The 18405-nt window shown below is 45.2% G+C and overlaps 1 protein-coding gene across 11 annotated transcripts in view; it reads right to left on the reverse strand.

Moving 5' to 3' along the window:
- Positions 1–17553, reverse strand: part of RNF130 (ring finger protein 130) — a 111946-nt gene extending 94393 nt beyond the window's left edge. For all 11 annotated transcript variants that reach the window (XM_028850016.2, XM_028850015.2, XM_077937531.1 and 8 more), the window contains exon 1: positions 16864–17553. In XM_028850016.2, the coding sequence (XP_028705849.1) occupies positions 16864–17317 (454 nt within the window). In that variant the 5' untranslated portion in view covers positions 17318–17553. The remainder of the gene's footprint in view (positions 1–16863) is intronic.
- Between the last annotated feature and the right edge of the window lie 852 nt (positions 17554–18405).

Here is an 18405-nt window from a genome sequence, read left to right on the forward strand (position 1 = left end):
AACATGAAAAGTCTGTTTATTTACATCTTTAATTTCTTGCAACAGTGCTTTGCAGTTTTCAGTGCCAACACTACTTTAAATGGTATTGTGAAATTTTTATTTTCTAACTGTTTGTTACCGGCATATAGAACTACAATTGACTTTTTAAATTTTTGTTTTATTGATCTTTTATCTATGGGCGTTCCTAAATATACTTGAGCTTTATAAAAATTACTCTGCTGGTTACCGGTAATAAGAAATAAATTTTGGTCAGGAGCAGTGGCTCACACCTGTAATCCCAGCACTTTGGGTGGCCGAGGTGGGCAGATCTCATGAGGCCAGGAGTTTGAGACCAACCTGGCCAACATGGTGAAAACCCATCTCCACTAAAAATACAAAAATTAGCCAGGCCCTGAGATCGAGCCACTGCACTCCAGCCTGGGCAACAGAGTGAGGTTCTGTCTCAAAAAAAAAAAGCAAACAACCAAAAAAGAAGTGTTGTTTTTTGGTTTTTTGTTTTTCTTTTCTTTAAGAAGGAGTCTCACTCTGAGCCACCATGCCTGGCCAGAAGTAAGTTAAGTTTTACTGGCATTTAATTAAGGATTAACACTGGCTGCTTTTCTCAACCTGAATGTCAGATGACTTGTGTGTGAGTGTGTGTGTGTGTGTCTGTCTGTCTGTCTCATGTGGTATACCAGTTGTCCTGAATAAAGAAAGAGATTTCTGAAATGCACAAGGGATGGTAGTGACTCTCTCATTCATCCATTTGTTTTCAGATAATACTGCCAACAGTATACTAGCCATATACTACTCAGTTACAGGATTTACAGACGAAATGATCCACTTTTTACTAAATTGTCCCTCATCAAACGGACAAATGCCTTTTTTAAAAACCCTAGCAAAAAGAAACTGGCAGAGCTGATACTTCTCTCTTTTTAGCTACTATAAAGGGTTAAAACCATCACTGGGGTGGTGCTCATGGCTGTAATCCCAGCACTTTGGGAGGCTGAGGTGGGTGGATCACGACGTCAGGAGTTCAAGACCAGCCTGGCCAACATGGTGAAACTCCATCTCTACCAAAAATAGAAAAATTAGCTGAGTGTGGTGGTGTGTACCTTTAATCCCAGCTACTCAGGAGAGTGAGGCAGGAGAATTGCTTGAACCCGGGAGGCAGAGGTTGCAGTAAACTGAGATGGTGCCACCATACTCTGGTCTGGGCAACAGAGCCAAACTGGGTCTTAAAACAAAACAAAACAAAACAAAACAAAAAAACAAACCATCACCACCAATCAGATTTGGAAAAGAAAGTTAAAAAACTAGAAAATAACATAAAGACTACTAGAAATATAGATTTATGGGCCGGGCGCGGTAGCTCAAGCCTGTAATCCCAGCACTTTGGGAGGCCGAGACGGGCGGATCACGAGGTCAGGAGATCGAGACCATCCTGGCTAACCCAGTGAAACCCCGCCTCTACTAAAAAAATACAAAAAAAAAAAAAAAAAAAAAACTAGCCAGGCGAGGTGGTGGGCGCCTGTAGTCCCAGCTACTCGGGAGGCTGAGGCAGGAGAATGGCGTAAACCCAGGAGGCGGAGCTTGCAGTGAGCTGAGATCCGGCCACTGCACTCCAGCCTGGGCAGCAGAGTGAGACCCCGTCTCACAAAACAAACAAACAAAAAAAGAAATATAGATTTATTCCAGCTGTTACTATTAGCCTAAGTGTTGAGTCTCAAGATAGTAGCTGTGTTAAAAAAAAATTAATAGTGTATGTATGACATTTATGAGTTTAATGCATACCCTGGGGCTATATGTACATGTGCAACAGAGAAAAATCTCTGTCCTATTACTATAGAGAATGGGCTAGAAGGGAGCCACAGTCCAGATGAGACCAGAGGAGGTTGCAACAGGTGTGGAGAGAAACAGACCACATTTTAGAGATACTTAGGAGTTTGGATCAATCGAACCCAGTAATTATTCAGATACGGGAGTGGGGGGTCTAAAGAGGGAGATTCCTCGGTTTCTGGCAAAACACACTGGGTAGAGGTGGTATTACTGACAGACAGCAAACACTAGAGGAGGAACAGATTAGGAAATATGAACTATGTTGGACACGTTGGGCTTGAAAGACAACTCAGAGAAAGAGGACAATTCTTCCTCTCTGAAGAGTGTCTTACAGACACTCAAATATATTCCCAATAAAATGTGTACATATGTGTACCAAAGATACATACAATGCTCATGACTGGACTGCATTGTTTTTAACCACCAAAAAGCAGGAAACCCACAGGCCCATGGACAGCAGAATGCATAACTATCACATATTCATAAAGCAGATCACCAACAAAACCACTGCTATATGCAATAACATGAATTTATCTCACTAACATGATGTGAGCAAAAGAAACTAGTCACAAGAAGGCATACCATGACTCCATGTATATTGTGATATAAGAAATACATATTTAGTCTTCATCCCCGGTTTCTGTCATAGAGTTCCTAACATGTAAGTAATTTCCTGAGCGACAGGGGTGAGAGGAGCATGTTTTGTTATTCATAATAAGCCCCTTTCAACCATACCAGAGACTGTGCTAATAAGGCGACTCTTGGAAGATGGGGTCTGTTTGCCAGAGGAACCAATCGTGTGATTGGAGGACTGAAACTTTCAGCCCAACTCCCAGCCCCTCAAACTTCTGGGGAGGGGCAAGGGGCTAAAGATTGCGCTAATCCAATGGCCAATGACTTAATCAATCACGTCTGTGTAGGGGTGGGCACAGCGGCTCACGCCTGTAATCCCAGCACTTTGGGAGGCTGAGGTGGGAGGATCACCCAAGGTCAGGAGTTTGAGACCAGCCTGGACAACATGGTGAAACCCCATCTCTACTAAAAATACAGTAACTATCTGGGTGTGGTGGTGCATGCCTGTAATTCCAGCTACTAGGGAGGCTGAGGCAGAAGACTGCTGGAACCTGGGAGGTGGAGGCTGCAGTGAGCTAAGACCACACCACTGCGCTCCAGCCTGGGTGACAGAGCAAAACTCAGTCTCAAAAAAAATCATGTCTGTGTAATGGAGCCTCCCTAAAATCTTTAAACAACAGGGTTCAGGTAGCTTTGGGCTGGGCACGTGCCAAGAGGATTATTACACCACCCCAATATAACGACCGAAGCTCCTGGTCATGCGACCCTTCCAGACCTTACCCTATGCACCTCTCCAACTGGCTCTGAATTTGTATCTTACATAACACCCTTTATAATAACGAGGGATAGTAAGTAAAGTGTTTTCCTGAGTTCTATGAGCTGTTATATAGCAAATTATCAAACTAAGTAGGGAGTTACGGGAACCTCCTGAATGGTAGCCAAGTCAGATAGACGTGTGGGGACCCTCTGACCCACTACCTACAACCGGCGTCGGAAGTAGGGGCAGTTTTGTGGGACTAGGCCCTTTACCTGTGGGGTCTGTGCTAACTTCACCAGGTAGTTAGTGTCAGAATTGAGTTAAACTGTAGGACATCCAATTGATGTTGAAAACCCACACATTTGGTATCAAGAGTGTTGTAGGTAAAAAGTTGTCCTTCACACGAGTTAAGAAACAGGTATACACTACGGTGTCAAAGTGAGGACAGCAGTTACTGCTGGGGAGTGAGGAGGGAAGGAGCAGTGACTGGAAGGGACCTGAGGGGGTCTGCAAAGCTGGTCACGCTCCACTTCTCCACTAGGTTCATGGTTACGTCAGGGTGTTCACTCTGTGGGAAGTGGTCAGGCTGCAGAGTTACGGTTGTGTATTTTTCAGTGTACGTTACAGCTAGTAAAAATGTTTGCTAATTTTTAAAAATCTGGTCACTTTATTCCCCAGGTTAAAATCCTTCAACAGTATTCTAACACATGCTACAACACAGATGAACCTGAGGACATATGCTAAGTGAAATAATCCAGTTACAAATGGGCAAATACTGGATGATTCCGCTTTTATGAGGGACCTAACCTAGTCAAATTCATAGAGACAGAAAGTAGAGTGGTGTTGGCAGGGGCTGGGGCAGAGGGGGTAATGAAGTCTTGTGGTTTAATGGGTATATTTTTATTTTTCATTTTTGAGATGGAGTCTCGCTCTGTCACCCAAGTTGGAGTGTAGTAGCGTGACCTCAGTTCACTGCAACCTCTGCCTCCCGGGTTCAGGTGAGTCTCCTGCCTCAGCCTCCTGAGTAGCTGAGACTACGGGTGCACACCACCACGCCTGGCTAAGGTCAATTTTTGTATTTTTAGTGGAGATGGGGGGTTTCACCATGTTGGCCAGGCTGGTCTTGAACTCATGACCTCAAGTGATCTGCCCACCTCAGCCTCCCTAAGTGCTGGGATTACAGGTGTGAGCCACTGTACCCGGCTGGTATAACGGGTATAGAGTTTCCATTTTGCAAGACAAAGAGTCCTGTAGATTGGTCACACAACAGTGTAAATGTACTTAACACTACTTAACAGTTAGATGGTCGATTTTATATGTATTTTACCACAATTAAAAATTTTTAAAACAACAACAAAATATCTCCAATAGTTTTCCATTCCTCTTATATAAAGTCCAAAATCCTAACAAGACCTGGAAAACACTGACTTTTTCACCTCTACTGTGTCCCACTCTCCCCCTTACTCTCTACCTCCTTTCAAATTCCACAAGTACATCACGGTTTTTGCACCTTTTAGTCTTCGTGTGTACTTCCTTGGACTGAAACATCCTCCTTTCTGCCCCCTCTCAGTGTAATATCTGCTCATGCTGCAGTCTCAGCTTAAACATCATTTCTTCAGGGACGCCTTGTCTACCCTAGACTGAGTCTCTTCTGCCATTTTTGCTCTCGGCATCCCAATGCTTTCCCAAGACTATGATTACATAATTCTGTGTTGACCTGTGTAACGGTCTGCTCTCCCCAGATAGGACACAAGAGCTGACTCCTTTTACTTCCCCCCACCAGACAGCAACAGCATGCAGGAACTTCTTGTCCTGCCTGGTACTCAGTAGGTGCTTAATAATTATTTGATGAATGAATACTTGAGGCGACTGTCCCACAGGAATTTAGGATTTTTCTGATCCAGATGAATTAGTCTGCTGATAACATGCAAATGAGAAGCTGCATCATTGACCTTTAAGGAGTCATAGAAAAGAAATGTTGGAAAACTAACCTGCGTACAGAGCTCTGACACGAAACAGTGAAGGTGAGCCGTGAAAACAACTGACCCGTTAGGGTCCCACTAAGCCTTAGCAAAGTTTCACACACGATTATTGAAGGAATAATCTGCAGACAGTGTGAAGAGAAAGCTGTAATGGTGGGCTGCCAGCACAGGCCTGCTACGTGAGGGAGGCAGAATGGCGGCTCCCTCAAAGATGACCATCTCCCAATTCCCAGGACCTGTCAGTGAATACATCAGGTAACAGGGCAAGGGGGAGTTAGGTTACAGATGAAACAAGGTTGAGAATCGGCTGACTTTACAATAAAGAGATTCTCCTGGACTATCTGAGTGGGCCCAACGTAATCACAAGGGCCTTTTAAATGTGGATGACAGAAGAAGAAAGTCAAAGTCAGAGATCTGAAGATGGGGGAAGGGGCCATGGACCAGGGAACATAGGCAGCTTCTACAAGCTGAAAAAGGCAAGGAAATGATTCCCCCGGAGAGCTCCAAAGCCACGCCGTCTTGCCAACACCTTGGTCTCACGCAGGTCAGTGAAACTCATTTCAGAATCCTGACCTCCCGAACTGAAAGAGAAGTACATTGTGTTGATGTAAGCCACCTAGTTCACGGTAATTTGTTAGTGTGGCAATAAGAAACTAACACACCAAGGCTACGCCAGAAAGATTTGCTGCTTTTCCCTCCGTGCAGTGGCTCCCGGCCTAGCCAATCAGGAACAAAGTACACAAAGTATCTTTGTTTTTTCCACCAGAGCATCTGATTATGTCTTTTATGATATCATAAGCTGAAGAAACACATGCTAAATGCAAAGTCAATAAAGTGAATTAGAAAACTCTGTGAAAGGGCCATCCCTGAAGAGTGCTGATTGACGGAATAACATACCATCCCAGATTTTTAGCAGCACACTACAAAGGCCTGTTCATTCGCTTGCCAATACTTCCATCTGTAACTTAAGAGTAGGGATTCTTAACTTGGGGCTTCAAGAGGTAACTGGCCTCCTAAACCTTACTAAGAGTTTTGTGTATATCCATATAAATATCTAGTTTTCTGGAGAAAGGTCCACAGCGTTCATCACTTATTAAAGGGGATCTACAAAGCAAAAAGCTAAGAACCACTAACTCAGATGAAGATACAGAAAGCTATGTTCACGCATTCACTAGTGACACAAGCTGCTAGAAAGAGTGAAGACTGTGGGTGACACATCAGGATTCAGAAAGTATCCTGAAGGGCTGAATGAAATGGCTGATGGCTCAGGAGCAGCCTCTGTGAAAAACACTGAAAGTTTAATCAACAGTAAGCTCAGGATGAGTCCATGATTAGGAAAACCAAAACAACTGACGTGACTTCAGGCACGTCCGGAGGATGAACAAAGTAGCTCTACTCTCTCCTGTGCTGGCAAAGCTAACCCTGCAGGCCTGCGTTCAATGCTGAGATTCTCTTTGTATTAGTTTCCTGTGGCTGCCACAAGACATCACAAACTTGGTGGCTTAAAACAACACAGTCTCCCAGTTCTGGGGCCCCAAAGTCTGGTGTTAGCAGGGCTGGCTCCTTCTGGAGGCTCAAGGGAAAAACCGCCTCCAGCCCCTCTCCCAGTGTCTGATGGCTGCCAGCCAGGCCTTGCACCCGCTGGTTTGTGGCAGAATGATGCCATCTATGTAACCTCCTCCTTCCCAGGGCTGCCTTCTCTGTGTGTCTTTCTGTATCTTTTCTTCTTCTTACAAGGACACTAGTCTTTGGATTTAGGGCCACACTAAACTAGTATGATTTTATCCTGATCGTCAACTAATTATACCTGCAGAGATCCTATTTCCAAATGAGGGCATATTCTGAGGTTCTAGAGGGACATGAATTTTTGTGGACACTATTTAACTCATCTCTCAGTCCTTTCGCGATGCTGTAACAAAACACCTTAGACTGGGTAATTTATAAACAGCATAAACTTGTTTCACATAGTTCTGCAGGCTGGGAAGTCCGAGATCAAGCCACCAGCTGATGTGGCATCAGGGCCTTCTGTTTGCTTCATCAATGGAGACTTCTGTGTGTCCTCACATGGCAGAAAAGGGCAAACATGCTTCCCCCTCCCCTAGTCTCTTTTTTTTTTTTTTTAGACAGAGTCTCACTCTGTCACCCAGGATGGAGTGTAATGATGCGATCTCGGCTCACTGCAACCTCCGCCTCCCAGGTTCAAGTGATTCTCTTGCCTCAGCCTCCTGAGTAGCTGGGACTTCAGGCACCTGCCACCATGCCCGGATAATTTTTGTTTTGTTTGTTTTTTTTTTTTTTTTTTAGTAAAGACGGGGTTTCACCATGTTGGCCAGGATGGTCTTGATCTTGTGACCTCGTAATCCCCCGCCTCAGCCTCCCAAAGTGCTAGGATCACAGGTGTGAGCCACCGCGCCCAGCCCCCACGAGCCTCTTTTATAAGGGCACTAATCCCATTCATGAGAGCTCTGCCCTCACAAACTAATCACCCCCAAAGGGCCTACCTCTTAACACTATCACATTGGAAATGGAACTTCAACATATGAATGCGGGGGGACACCAACATTCAGACTACAGCGCCCACTACACCCTTTCAGTGGAATATTAATAGACAAATGCATTCTGAGGTTTAAGATACCATATTCCCAAGAATGGTCAAAATAAATAGGGATATGAAGCCTAAAGGTTAGAGGACTTGAGTCAGACAAGGAAACTGTCTATAAATATCTGAACCATTTTTTTCCAGATGAAAACGACTTTCTAACACTCGGTTTGCCAGAGATGAATGTGGTATATTTCTGTCACCACATTTGTTCAATCTTAAGCTGTACAAGTATCTGACTGGGATGCTGAAGCCTCAGATGGGGGACTTGACTTGTTGATTACTAATGGGCATTACATTCTAAGATTCTCAATCTGTCCAGTTAACTGGCCATTTTACAGAACCAAAGAATTTTTGTAAAGTTCCACTAATATAGCAAACACTGCGGGATGCCAGCCAGAGGGTACACACTGTAAAGAAAACTTAGAAGCCCTGGGAACTGAAAGAGTATCAGAATGGTTTCAGCAGGTGAGCAAGGGAGAAACGACCTGGGGCTGGGGAGGAGGAAGGGGCCGGAGCTAGACCAAGTAGTGAACACCTCATACGGCACAGAGACTTCCGATGTCCATTCTAAGGATGATGACGAGCCACTGCAGGGGTTTAAGCAAAGGAGTAACATGACTGGGTGAACCTTTAAGATTATTTTGGCTACCATAGAAGAAAAGATTGATAGAAGTTATGCAAAAAGACAGAGAGACCAAGAAAAAGACAGCAGGAAATGACAGTTGCCTGAACTAATGCAGCAGCCATGAAAATGTCAAACAACAGATACATACGATCCATTCTGGAGGTGAATCATGGAGATGGATTAGATGTGGAATGTGAGCCAAAGAAGCAAGGATGGTCCTAAATTTCTGTAAATAACAAGGGTGGTACGACGGTGTCATTTATTGAGCCGGGAAAGACTGAAGAGCACTGGTAGCAGATGGGGAGGTGAAAAAATGAATCTGAGCTCCATGTGGAGCTCGTCAATCTGGAGACGTCTTCGTGACACTGAAGTAAAGATACCAACAGGCAGCCAAGTGCATGAACCTAGAGAGGCCTGGGCTAAAAATAAAGACATGGGAGCAGGTAACAGGAGGCACGTGGAGAGAAAACAATTCCCATCTCAGTGTTGTCTTATTTCATTACGAGAAAATATTTTTGGATTAGTGGACACTGTTAAGTGCCCATTTGGTTTTTCTTGAAATGTCTGATCTCAAACCTAACACCTTCCCCAGCAACATTCAGCTGCTGGTTGAGTTGCAGGAAGCATGAGAAAGGCGAACGGCACATGAGAAAGACGGACGGCACATGAGAAAGGCGGACGGCACATGAGAAAGGCAGACGGCACATGAGAAAGGCGGACGGCACATGAGAAAGGCGAACGGCACATGAGAAAGGCGGACGGCACATGAGAAAGGCGGACGGCACATGAGAAAGGCAGACGGCACATGAGAAAGACGAACGGTACATGGTTCATCCAGAATGGAAATTTTGTGTTTACAAAAGCTTCTGTAAATACAAAATTACTTTTGGAAGACAGAGGAAAAAGAGGTGATTTCATGGAATTACATCAAAAAAGAAGAGAAGCCAGAAGACGGCTAAAATATAACTCACTCCATCCAATGGAGACAAAGGACACGATCACACTGAGCTCACTTCCATTACTGCTGAGAGCTTGTCACAACGGATTGGGGAAGGAGGGAACTGCCAAAGATAAAGAAAACACTATGAGACAGGCAATGTAGGACTTATTATAATAAATTCTTTTATGTCCATGGATTTAAGCCTATTTATGGAATAAAATCAATTTAACAGTAGCTTTCTCCGATTTCACAGTCTCCTGAAATATTGTTTAGTTTGTGCACAATCTCAAATTCCACAGCATGTCACTAGACTTGGAGGAGATGCTGGGAAAATAACAAGCTTCTCAAACGAGAAAAAACAAAAATAGGAAGCAGATTCACTTGCAGTGAGCAAAGGGAAAAGAGTGGGAATCTTACTGTATTCATCTATGAAAAAAGCAAATTCATCCAATGGCTTGCAATGACACACACCTGCCCCAGTCACCCACCTGCCCCAGCCACCCTACCTGTCCCTAGTCCCCAGAGGCAACCACTTTCAACAGTTTTTAGTTCTTCTGGTGGCCTACTCCACCGTTCCAAACAGCTCTCTAGTCATCATTTCTTGGTTTGTCAACTTTGGACATCGTGTGCAGATATAAGACGTCACAAATCAGGATTGTGTGTTTACTCACTCTTCAACTCCCCTTCGTCCCGATTTTATTGTTATTTTTATTTTCCTCTGTGTTCGAACCTTTCTAGCTTCTGCATCTAGAAACTCTCTCTTGAATCCCCATCCTGTGAGATGAATAAACTGACTCCCTCACCCTCCCTAACTTTTCTCTCTTCCATTTCTCCACCCTTGTCATCTGTGTTTGTAGAGTCTCAAGGTTTCTGCTCTGTAACTACAATTAAGTCTTCCATGCTTTAACTACAGATTAGTTCTAAACAGTGAAAACCACAAAACCAATAGGAGCGTTAACATCATCAGCATATAAATATTACACTAAAAGCTGAGTCCTGTACTAGGATTCCACTTGTCTAGGATTCACAAACTGCTCAAAATCATGACATACTTTAGCTTGCTTCATATTTGGACCAAGTTGTCTTAGTCCTAGAGTTCCTCTTTTCTTACTAGAGAAAAAACATGCCTTTTTCAACATTTTCCTAATATCTTCCAGTTCCTTAATAATCCTAACCAATGCATGGAATTCATTCTGTTCTTGGAGCTACAGAATGAATTAAAAAAAAAAAAAAAACAACAACCTTGCAAAGACTGACTTGTTCCTGGTTATCCCCTTCAGAAGGTATGACTTTTCCCCCTGTCCTTTCATGAAAATTTTTCCCCTTTCATAGTAAAAATTAACAATAATTTTTAAGAGAAATGTCACCCATTATCTAATTGATATAACACAACTACTTTTATGTCTGCATACTACTTGGAGTCCTTATCCACTGTAAATAAATTTAACACAATCATAGTTCACAACGATCCCCTTTTTATGGCTGTGTAACACTCCACTGAGTGGATATATCATAATTTATTAAACCCACTTGGGAAGCGGTACAAAGAAGTAGTTAAAGTACAGGCACGAGGCTGGGCGCGGTGGCTCATGCCTGTAATCCCAACACTTTGGGAGACCAAGACGGGCAGATCACAAGGTCAGGAGATCGAGACCATCCTGGCAAACATGGTGAAACCCCATCTCTACTAAAAATACAAAAAATTAGCAAGGTGTGTCGGCACACGCCTGTAATCCCAGCTACTCGGGAGGCTGAGGCAGGAGAACTGCTTGAACCTGGGAGGCGGAGGTTGCAGTGAGCCGAGATTAAGCCACCGCATTCCAGCCTGGGCGATAGAGCAAGACTCTGTCTCAAAAAAAAAAAAAAAAAAAAAAGAACTATGTAAAGAAAGAGTTCACAAACACAGAAAAAAATAAGTTTCCTTCCTTCTTTAACAAACTTTTCATTGCCTTGCTTAAGCAGGTATCTTATTCACAATTGCCTCTGAATAACTTTCATTTATTGTCCAAATTCAAATCTAAAATTTTTATCAAATTCAAATCTAAATTTTTGTCAACGATAAAAATGTTACCTATTGCAGGCTTTATAAAATTGTTCAATCGAAAAGGTAATATCACAAACATTAAACACTCTCATGCTAATAACGTTTAATGTCTTCACTGCTGCATAATATGTGCATATATGTGTACACATACACACACCCTCTGATAAGGTTTGGCTCTGTGTCCCCACCCAAATCTCATTTTGAATTGTACTCCCATAAATCCCAGCGTTGTGGGAGGGACCCGATGGGAGATAACTGGAATCACAGGAGCGTTTCCCCCACACTACTCTCACGCTGGTGAATAAGTCTCACCAGATTGGATGGTTTTATCAGGGGTCTCCACTTCTGCATCCTCCTAATTTTCTCTTGCTGCTGCCATATAAGTGCCTTCTGCCATCCACCATGATTCTGAGGCCTCCCCAGCCACGTGAAACTGGAAGTCCAATTAAACCTCTTTTTCTTTCCAGTCTCAGGCATGTCTTTATCAGCAGCATGAAAACAGACTGATACACCTTCCCAATATGACTGGTTTAACAAGAACAACACTCTCCCTAATGGGTACAAACAGTCTAGCAAGTTTGTTTAAAAAGATTTGTCTTAGCGTGGGCAATACAGTGAGACCCTGTCTCTACAAAAAATTTATAAAATTAGACAGGTATCGGGCGGATCACCTGAGGTCGGGAGTTCGAGACCAGCCTGACCAACACGGAGAAACCCCGTCTCCACTAAAAATACAAAAAATTAGCCCTCTGATAAGGTTTGGCTTATTAGGGCGTGGTGGCACATGCCTGTAATCCCAGCTACTAGGGAGGCTGAGGCAGGAGAATCGCTTGAACCCGGGAGGCGAAGGTTGCAGTGAGCCAAGATCGCGCCATTGCACTCCAGCCTGGGCAACAAGAGCAAAATTCTGTCTCAAAAAAAAAAAAAAAAAAAAAAATTAGCCAGGTATAATGGTGTGCACCTGCAGTCTCAGCTACCTGGGAAACCGAGGCAGGAGGACTCATCACTTGACTCCCCGAGGTCGAGGCTACAGTGAGCTATGATCACACCACTGCATTCCAGCCTGGGCAACAGAGCAAGACCCTGTCCTTAAAATAAAATAAAAGACATGTCTTACTAATTTATAGTCACACTTTGTTCAAGGTGGGAGGGATCCTAGAAGTTATCTAGTCTTGAGGCCCAAACGCAGTGCAAGATTAGACGGGGCAAGGTGGGGTGAGGTCAGTGAGAGCTCACAAGCTTTGTCATCTGACAGGTAGCTAGCCCTCAGCTCCTTCTGCCCCCCTCCACGAAGGTGACTTTTTTAAACCCAAATCTATGTCTTTATTCCTATTAATTTTTTAAAGCTATATAGCTCATCATTCTACACATTAAGATCTTTGCAATTCTGACCCTGCTATCAAATATATCTGTTATACATGCCACATCTTTATCAAAACCACTGGCACGGCAACAGAAGACCTTCACAAAGAGAAGAGCAGGAGGAGGAAAAATCAGAGGCAGTAAATGTAGATAATGTTTAGAGGTTCACTGTAAGAGAGAAATGGGGTGGTAGCAGGATAGGGATTCGGTGGAGAGATCAAGCGGTTTTTTAAAAATACTCAAACATTTATAGGCTAATGGAAATAATCATTCAAATGTGAAGGAAAAACAGTATGTAAAAACATGTCATAAGCTGTAAAGTTCAACATAAATATAATTTATTATATATATCCAGTTTTCTCTTGCCAGGCTATTTATGTTAAAATTTGATTTTTAGAGCCTCCAGCTCTTTCTGAATTCTCCTTCTGAATATTCAGAGACCCTGCTCCCATGATCATATCTCCTTTTTCTCTGAATATTTTGAAATCTGCGTCCAATAGCCCCTGCCTTTGCTGTTATGAATTCAAACATTACATGACCCCTTTCACCCAAATCTTGTTTTCACATCAATCTCCTCCACTGTTTATGAGAATTTCTAAAAACCAATTTCAGATTCGTTAAAGGAACCATCAAAGGCGTCATCTAATAGGATTACATTTTTAAACATAAAAACCTAAGATTCACTTTTTTGAGTTTTATTGCATCCCTAAGCAAGTTAACAAAAAAAGGTTTATTATTTGGTAAAATTATTCTCTAAGGGTGTAACATCCAATCCTGAAAATTTCTATGCAAAGCAAGAAGTGGCCGATACTAAATTCTTCCCCAGCAGCACATCTGCATACATAATCACATCACCAACACAGGCTTTCTCCTCTCCCAACCCCCACTCCGGGCTCAAACAAAAAGTTAGTGTGCACACACAGAAAGCACATTTACAATGTCTGCTCCACAACAGACCCTGCTAGGCTGCTCTGCAGAGGTACTAAATAGTTTGCTCCTAGTTCTAAGCTTACTATTTGAGTAAGTAATAAAGAAGCAACGGTGATCTGTGCATAAATACACGACACGTTCCTTCAAAACTCCGTTTCTAAACACAAATTCTTTACCAGTTAAAATATAAAATTTGTTAGCCCCAGGCAAATGATTCTACACCCACCAATGCATTCCACTTAATGGCAAAGACATATTTTTAAAGTATACTTGTTCATAAAGAATCTCATAAAGTATACTACATAAAGTATAGCACTTGCCAAAATATACTTTTAAAATACCAAAGTGCCTAAGAAAAAAAAAATTGACTATTTGTTCTTTAAAGGGATAGGACAAATAAATCTTATTCAGAAATTCACACGTGATAGTAGCACTGCAAAGCAGACAGAAAGGTTTCTAGTTTCATAAATCAATCCACAGCTTTAAAATGAGCCATCATGTTAAACTCTAGGAAAACTATAAAGTTCTTTTGTCTTTATGTTCATTTCTACCAAACACCCTCAAAACAAATTTTCATGAATTTCACATAAATTGGCCACAGCTGTTTTTGGACCAGAACTTGTCTCATAACTTTGTGTGTAATCTGAACATTACTTTGCTTAGTGTCAACACATAGTAAGTCCTCAATAAACATGTCAAGAATTCTCCTCAATTCAAAATTATAAGAGCATCAAAGTCATAAGGATGCACTATTTTTTCTAAAACTAAAAAACTGTGAAACTCATTAAATCAAGATTATAATGTAAAATATCCAAGTATTCCAATTTTAAATCATCTTTTTAAACACGAATAATTTTAACAGACACATATCACCACTTCTGTTTCTAAAATAAATTCCTACGTTCCTGCTGCAACAGCAGATTTAGATTTCATATAAACCCATAGGTTTAGAAACTATTGACAGGCAGACTAACTTATAAAGATCCCCAGCAGAAGCTATGCTTTATAGAGACGGATTTTTTTAAATCTGTTTTGTTCACTGCTGTTGCCTCTCCTTCACCAATGCCTTGGCACACAGGATTTCAATTAATATTTGCTGGACTGAAAAACGGCATATGTGTGTGAAGACCCTTGGTACAAAGCCAGACTCAGACCACCTGTAGGATCCCCCACCCCCAACCCCATCCCCCTGAGAAAACCTGGAGCAGGCCCATGTGGGACGGACACAAAATGACCCCTAGAGAATCAAGGAAAGGGAGACTAAACCTCAAGGGGACTGACTTCACACTCAGTCTTCACACACTGCCCAAATGTGTTCATTCTGTTGCAGTGTCTAAAATCTCACCAACTGAGAGATTCCTTTAGGTTACCAAATCTCCTCTTTTCAGAATTAAGGAACCATTTAAACCTGTCAACAACCTTAAGAGATGTACATTTCATCATTCCATTTTACAGATGAGGAAACTGAGGCTAAATGGCAGAGTTACTTTTCCAGTGTCACACAATATACATAGAGCACAGGCCTGACTCAGAACCTTTCATCCTACAGCGCTGCCTCCCCACTGAGAGGGGAACAGGACTAACCTTCATTCACACCTCAATACATGAGCTGGTTCCCAATACCCTTCTACAGAAACACCTAAAGTAAGCTTTCTCAAAGACGGGGCTTTGGTTTGGGGTGACAGCAAGCAACAAGTAGTTAAAGCACATGAACACTGTGGAGGCAAGGATCTGAAGTTCAGACCATGGATTTGGGGTGCTTGAGGGAACCAAGCCTCAAAGACAAACCACAAATTTCACAACACTGCAGAGGGCCAGCCCTTGCTCCAGAACAGCTTGCCTCCCTCTTCCTCTTTCTACCCTTCCACGTGACCCTCACGGTTCTCCCCACCAGAAAAGAGGCTACCATTGTTAGTTGCCAGAGTCTGGCCACACTGTGCATCTCAACCACAGTGACTGGCACAGAGCAGGAACGCAAATATTTACTGAATGAACCCAAGACAAAAGTTGTTTCTGTGGCCAAGCTGGGACCCTAACTGCCATTTTTCAACACAGTGGAGATGAGATATGCGCCTGAAGCACCTGATTACTGGTGTAAAACGGACTTTTAAAAGCCCAGTCTGAGTTGGGGACAGGCTACAGTAAAAGCCTTACGTGATTATTTTTCGCCAGCCAGCCTGTCTCAAAGAAGAAAACAGCTTGGCACTTTGGCATACAAATACAGACCTCAGAGGGGCATAATATGCTAATATCTTAAAAGTGTAAAAGCAAACCATTACTTGATTTAGGCTGCCTACTTTAGGTCATCCTAACATGAACAGCAGTTTAGAGAAGAAAAATCCCCTCTCAGCATTCTCAGGGTGACAATGAGGGTGGCGATAATAGCAGGTATTTCCCAAAAGTTCAAAGTGGGCCAAAACCCAAAAAATCATATTCCGCGATATGCAAAACGTTTCCTTCAAACCATGACTAATAATTTAAACAAATACATGTTTACACCAAATAATTAACTAAACAAAGCCCATGTTTATAGGAAAACATGACATTAAGCCAAATGGTTTCAAAGACAATTCTTGAAAATTTTACCTATTTCCCTTTTGGTCGGCACCCGTGACCTGAAAAGCCTTGGCTAGTAGTTCTGATTAGTATCAAATCCTCATAATGTGACATTTTTAGGCGTCAAATTACAGTAAAACTACTAGAGCAAGAACAGGAGCCAAAAGCAACAGGGAAGATGTCCATTTTCCTCTTACACCCTCCGCCTCCATTTACCACTTAACGGCACGTTTTTATGTTAGAAAAGGGCCGCATCCTTCGAGATCCAGCGCAGCGTTAAGTCCGTGATTTCAGGAACAAACCTGCCGCTTCCAAAATACAGGCTGAGATGTCCTCCCCATGAATTAGTTTTGCGCTCTTGCACCACCTCCTTTGTCTACGCTGTCCCTGCAAACTCCTAGCTCAATGCCCTCCAGCAAACAAGCTGCTGAACGCAAAGACGACCGTTCCAAGTCTTTTTCAAAGAAGGGGAAAACCCAATCACGCTCCTGAAGCCTGGTTCCCACGGGAGCAGGCCGGGCTGTCCACGACGGAAGCCTCGACCCCGGCTGGGGCCGTCGGCCCGGCAGCGCGCAGCGGGAGAGCCAGGGCCACAGCCGGGGCCGGGAACCCTAGCCCGGCCGCCTCCGCGGGATGCAGCGACCACCGCCCGCCGCCCCCGGGCCGGCACTCACCTCCGTGGAGGGGCAGCGGCGCCAGCACCTGGCCACGGACCTCGGCCTTGGGGGAGTCCAGCCCGTAGCGCCCGCGGTCGATGCGGAACGTGAGCGGGGCTCCGCGGCCGGGCTCTTGCACCGTCACGTTGATGAGCGCCGTGTAGTACTCCTGGCTCGCGTTGTCTGCCCGCGCCGGCCACAGGCTGCAGGTCAGCAGGGCGAGCGCGGCGAGCCGGGCAGGGCCCGCCCGCCCCGCGCAGCTCATCGTCCCTCCGGCCGCCGCCGCCGCTCGCGGACCGGGCTCCGGGGCCGGCGCGGAGAGGCGGGGCGGGCGCGGCCCGGGCTGCGGCGGGAGCGCGCGCGCGCGGCTTGCGCGGGGCCGGGGCCGAGCCCGAGCGCGGCCCTCCTGGACGCTGCGACCCCGCGGCTCGCCGCCCTCACGTCCGCCGCCCGCCCGTGGGGACGCGCCCATGGGCCCTCGGCGAGGGCGGCGTCTCAGGTCGCACGCGGGCGTCTCTTCAGGGTCCCGGGAGGGCTGTAGGAGCGTGCCCCCTCCATTCCCCCGGTCGGTCCCGCCGAATGGGAGGCGCCTCGCAAGGACGCGGCGCGGGAGGGGAAGGGCGGCACGGGAGGAAGCGCCCCCAGGAGGGTCAGAGGAACACAAAGTCCCTCTTGCGCGGCTGCCGCCTGAGGCGCGCGTCCGCCGCCGCCCCGCCCCCGGCTGGTCTAGCGGCAACGCACAGGCCTGAGGCGCAGCCCCGCCCCGCGCGCATGCGTGCGAGGGCCTGTCCTCTCCCGCCCGCCTGCACGAGGGCGCGGGCAGCCGGGTCACCCGCCGGCGCTGCCTGTTTCTCTGTCGGGCGTGATGGCCGCAGGGCCTGGAGCCCGGGAGATCTGCGAGGGCATATGGAAATGTGTGAGAACAGACTACAAAAGAAAAAAAGTTCTAACTTTAAAATAAGTGTTTAAAATTAAATGTCATGAGACCTATCATTCATGTCATGCAGTTGACCTCATGGATGGGGGATGACTGGCCCGGACCTGCAGGGACACGAGTGGTTGGGAAAGGCCAATAGGGCAGCAGTCCCTAACCTTTTGGCACTGGGGGACGGGTTTCCTGGAAGACAGTGTTTGCAGGGACTGAGGGAAGAGAAGTGGTTTGGGATGAGGCTGCTTCACCTCAGATCATCAGGCGTTAGATTCTCCTAAGAAGCGCGCAGCCCAGATCCCAGCACGCGCAGTTCACACCGGGTTCGCGCTCCTATGAGACTCTAATGCCGCCCTGATCTGACGGGAGGCAGAGCTCAGGCCGTAATGCTCGCTCGCCTCCTGCTCGCTCACTGGTTCCTCCAAGGCCGTGGGCACGGGTCCGCGGCCGGGCGGTTGGGAAGCCCCTGCTCTAGTGACTGGGTGAAATACTCCAGGGGTCCCCGGACCATGAGAACCCCCCCAACACCTTCCCAAACGCGCGCACACACGACTCTCACTTTCTCTCTCCACGGCGTGTAAAAGATGTACATCGCTCTAAAGTATCAACTGAAGGGAAGAATGGGGCCGTGC

This window comes from Macaca mulatta, chromosome 6 (assembly GCF_049350105.2).
Source record: "Macaca mulatta isolate MMU2019108-1 chromosome 6, T2T-MMU8v2.0, whole genome shotgun sequence".
NCBI lineage: Eukaryota > Metazoa > Chordata > Mammalia > Primates > Cercopithecidae > Macaca > Macaca mulatta.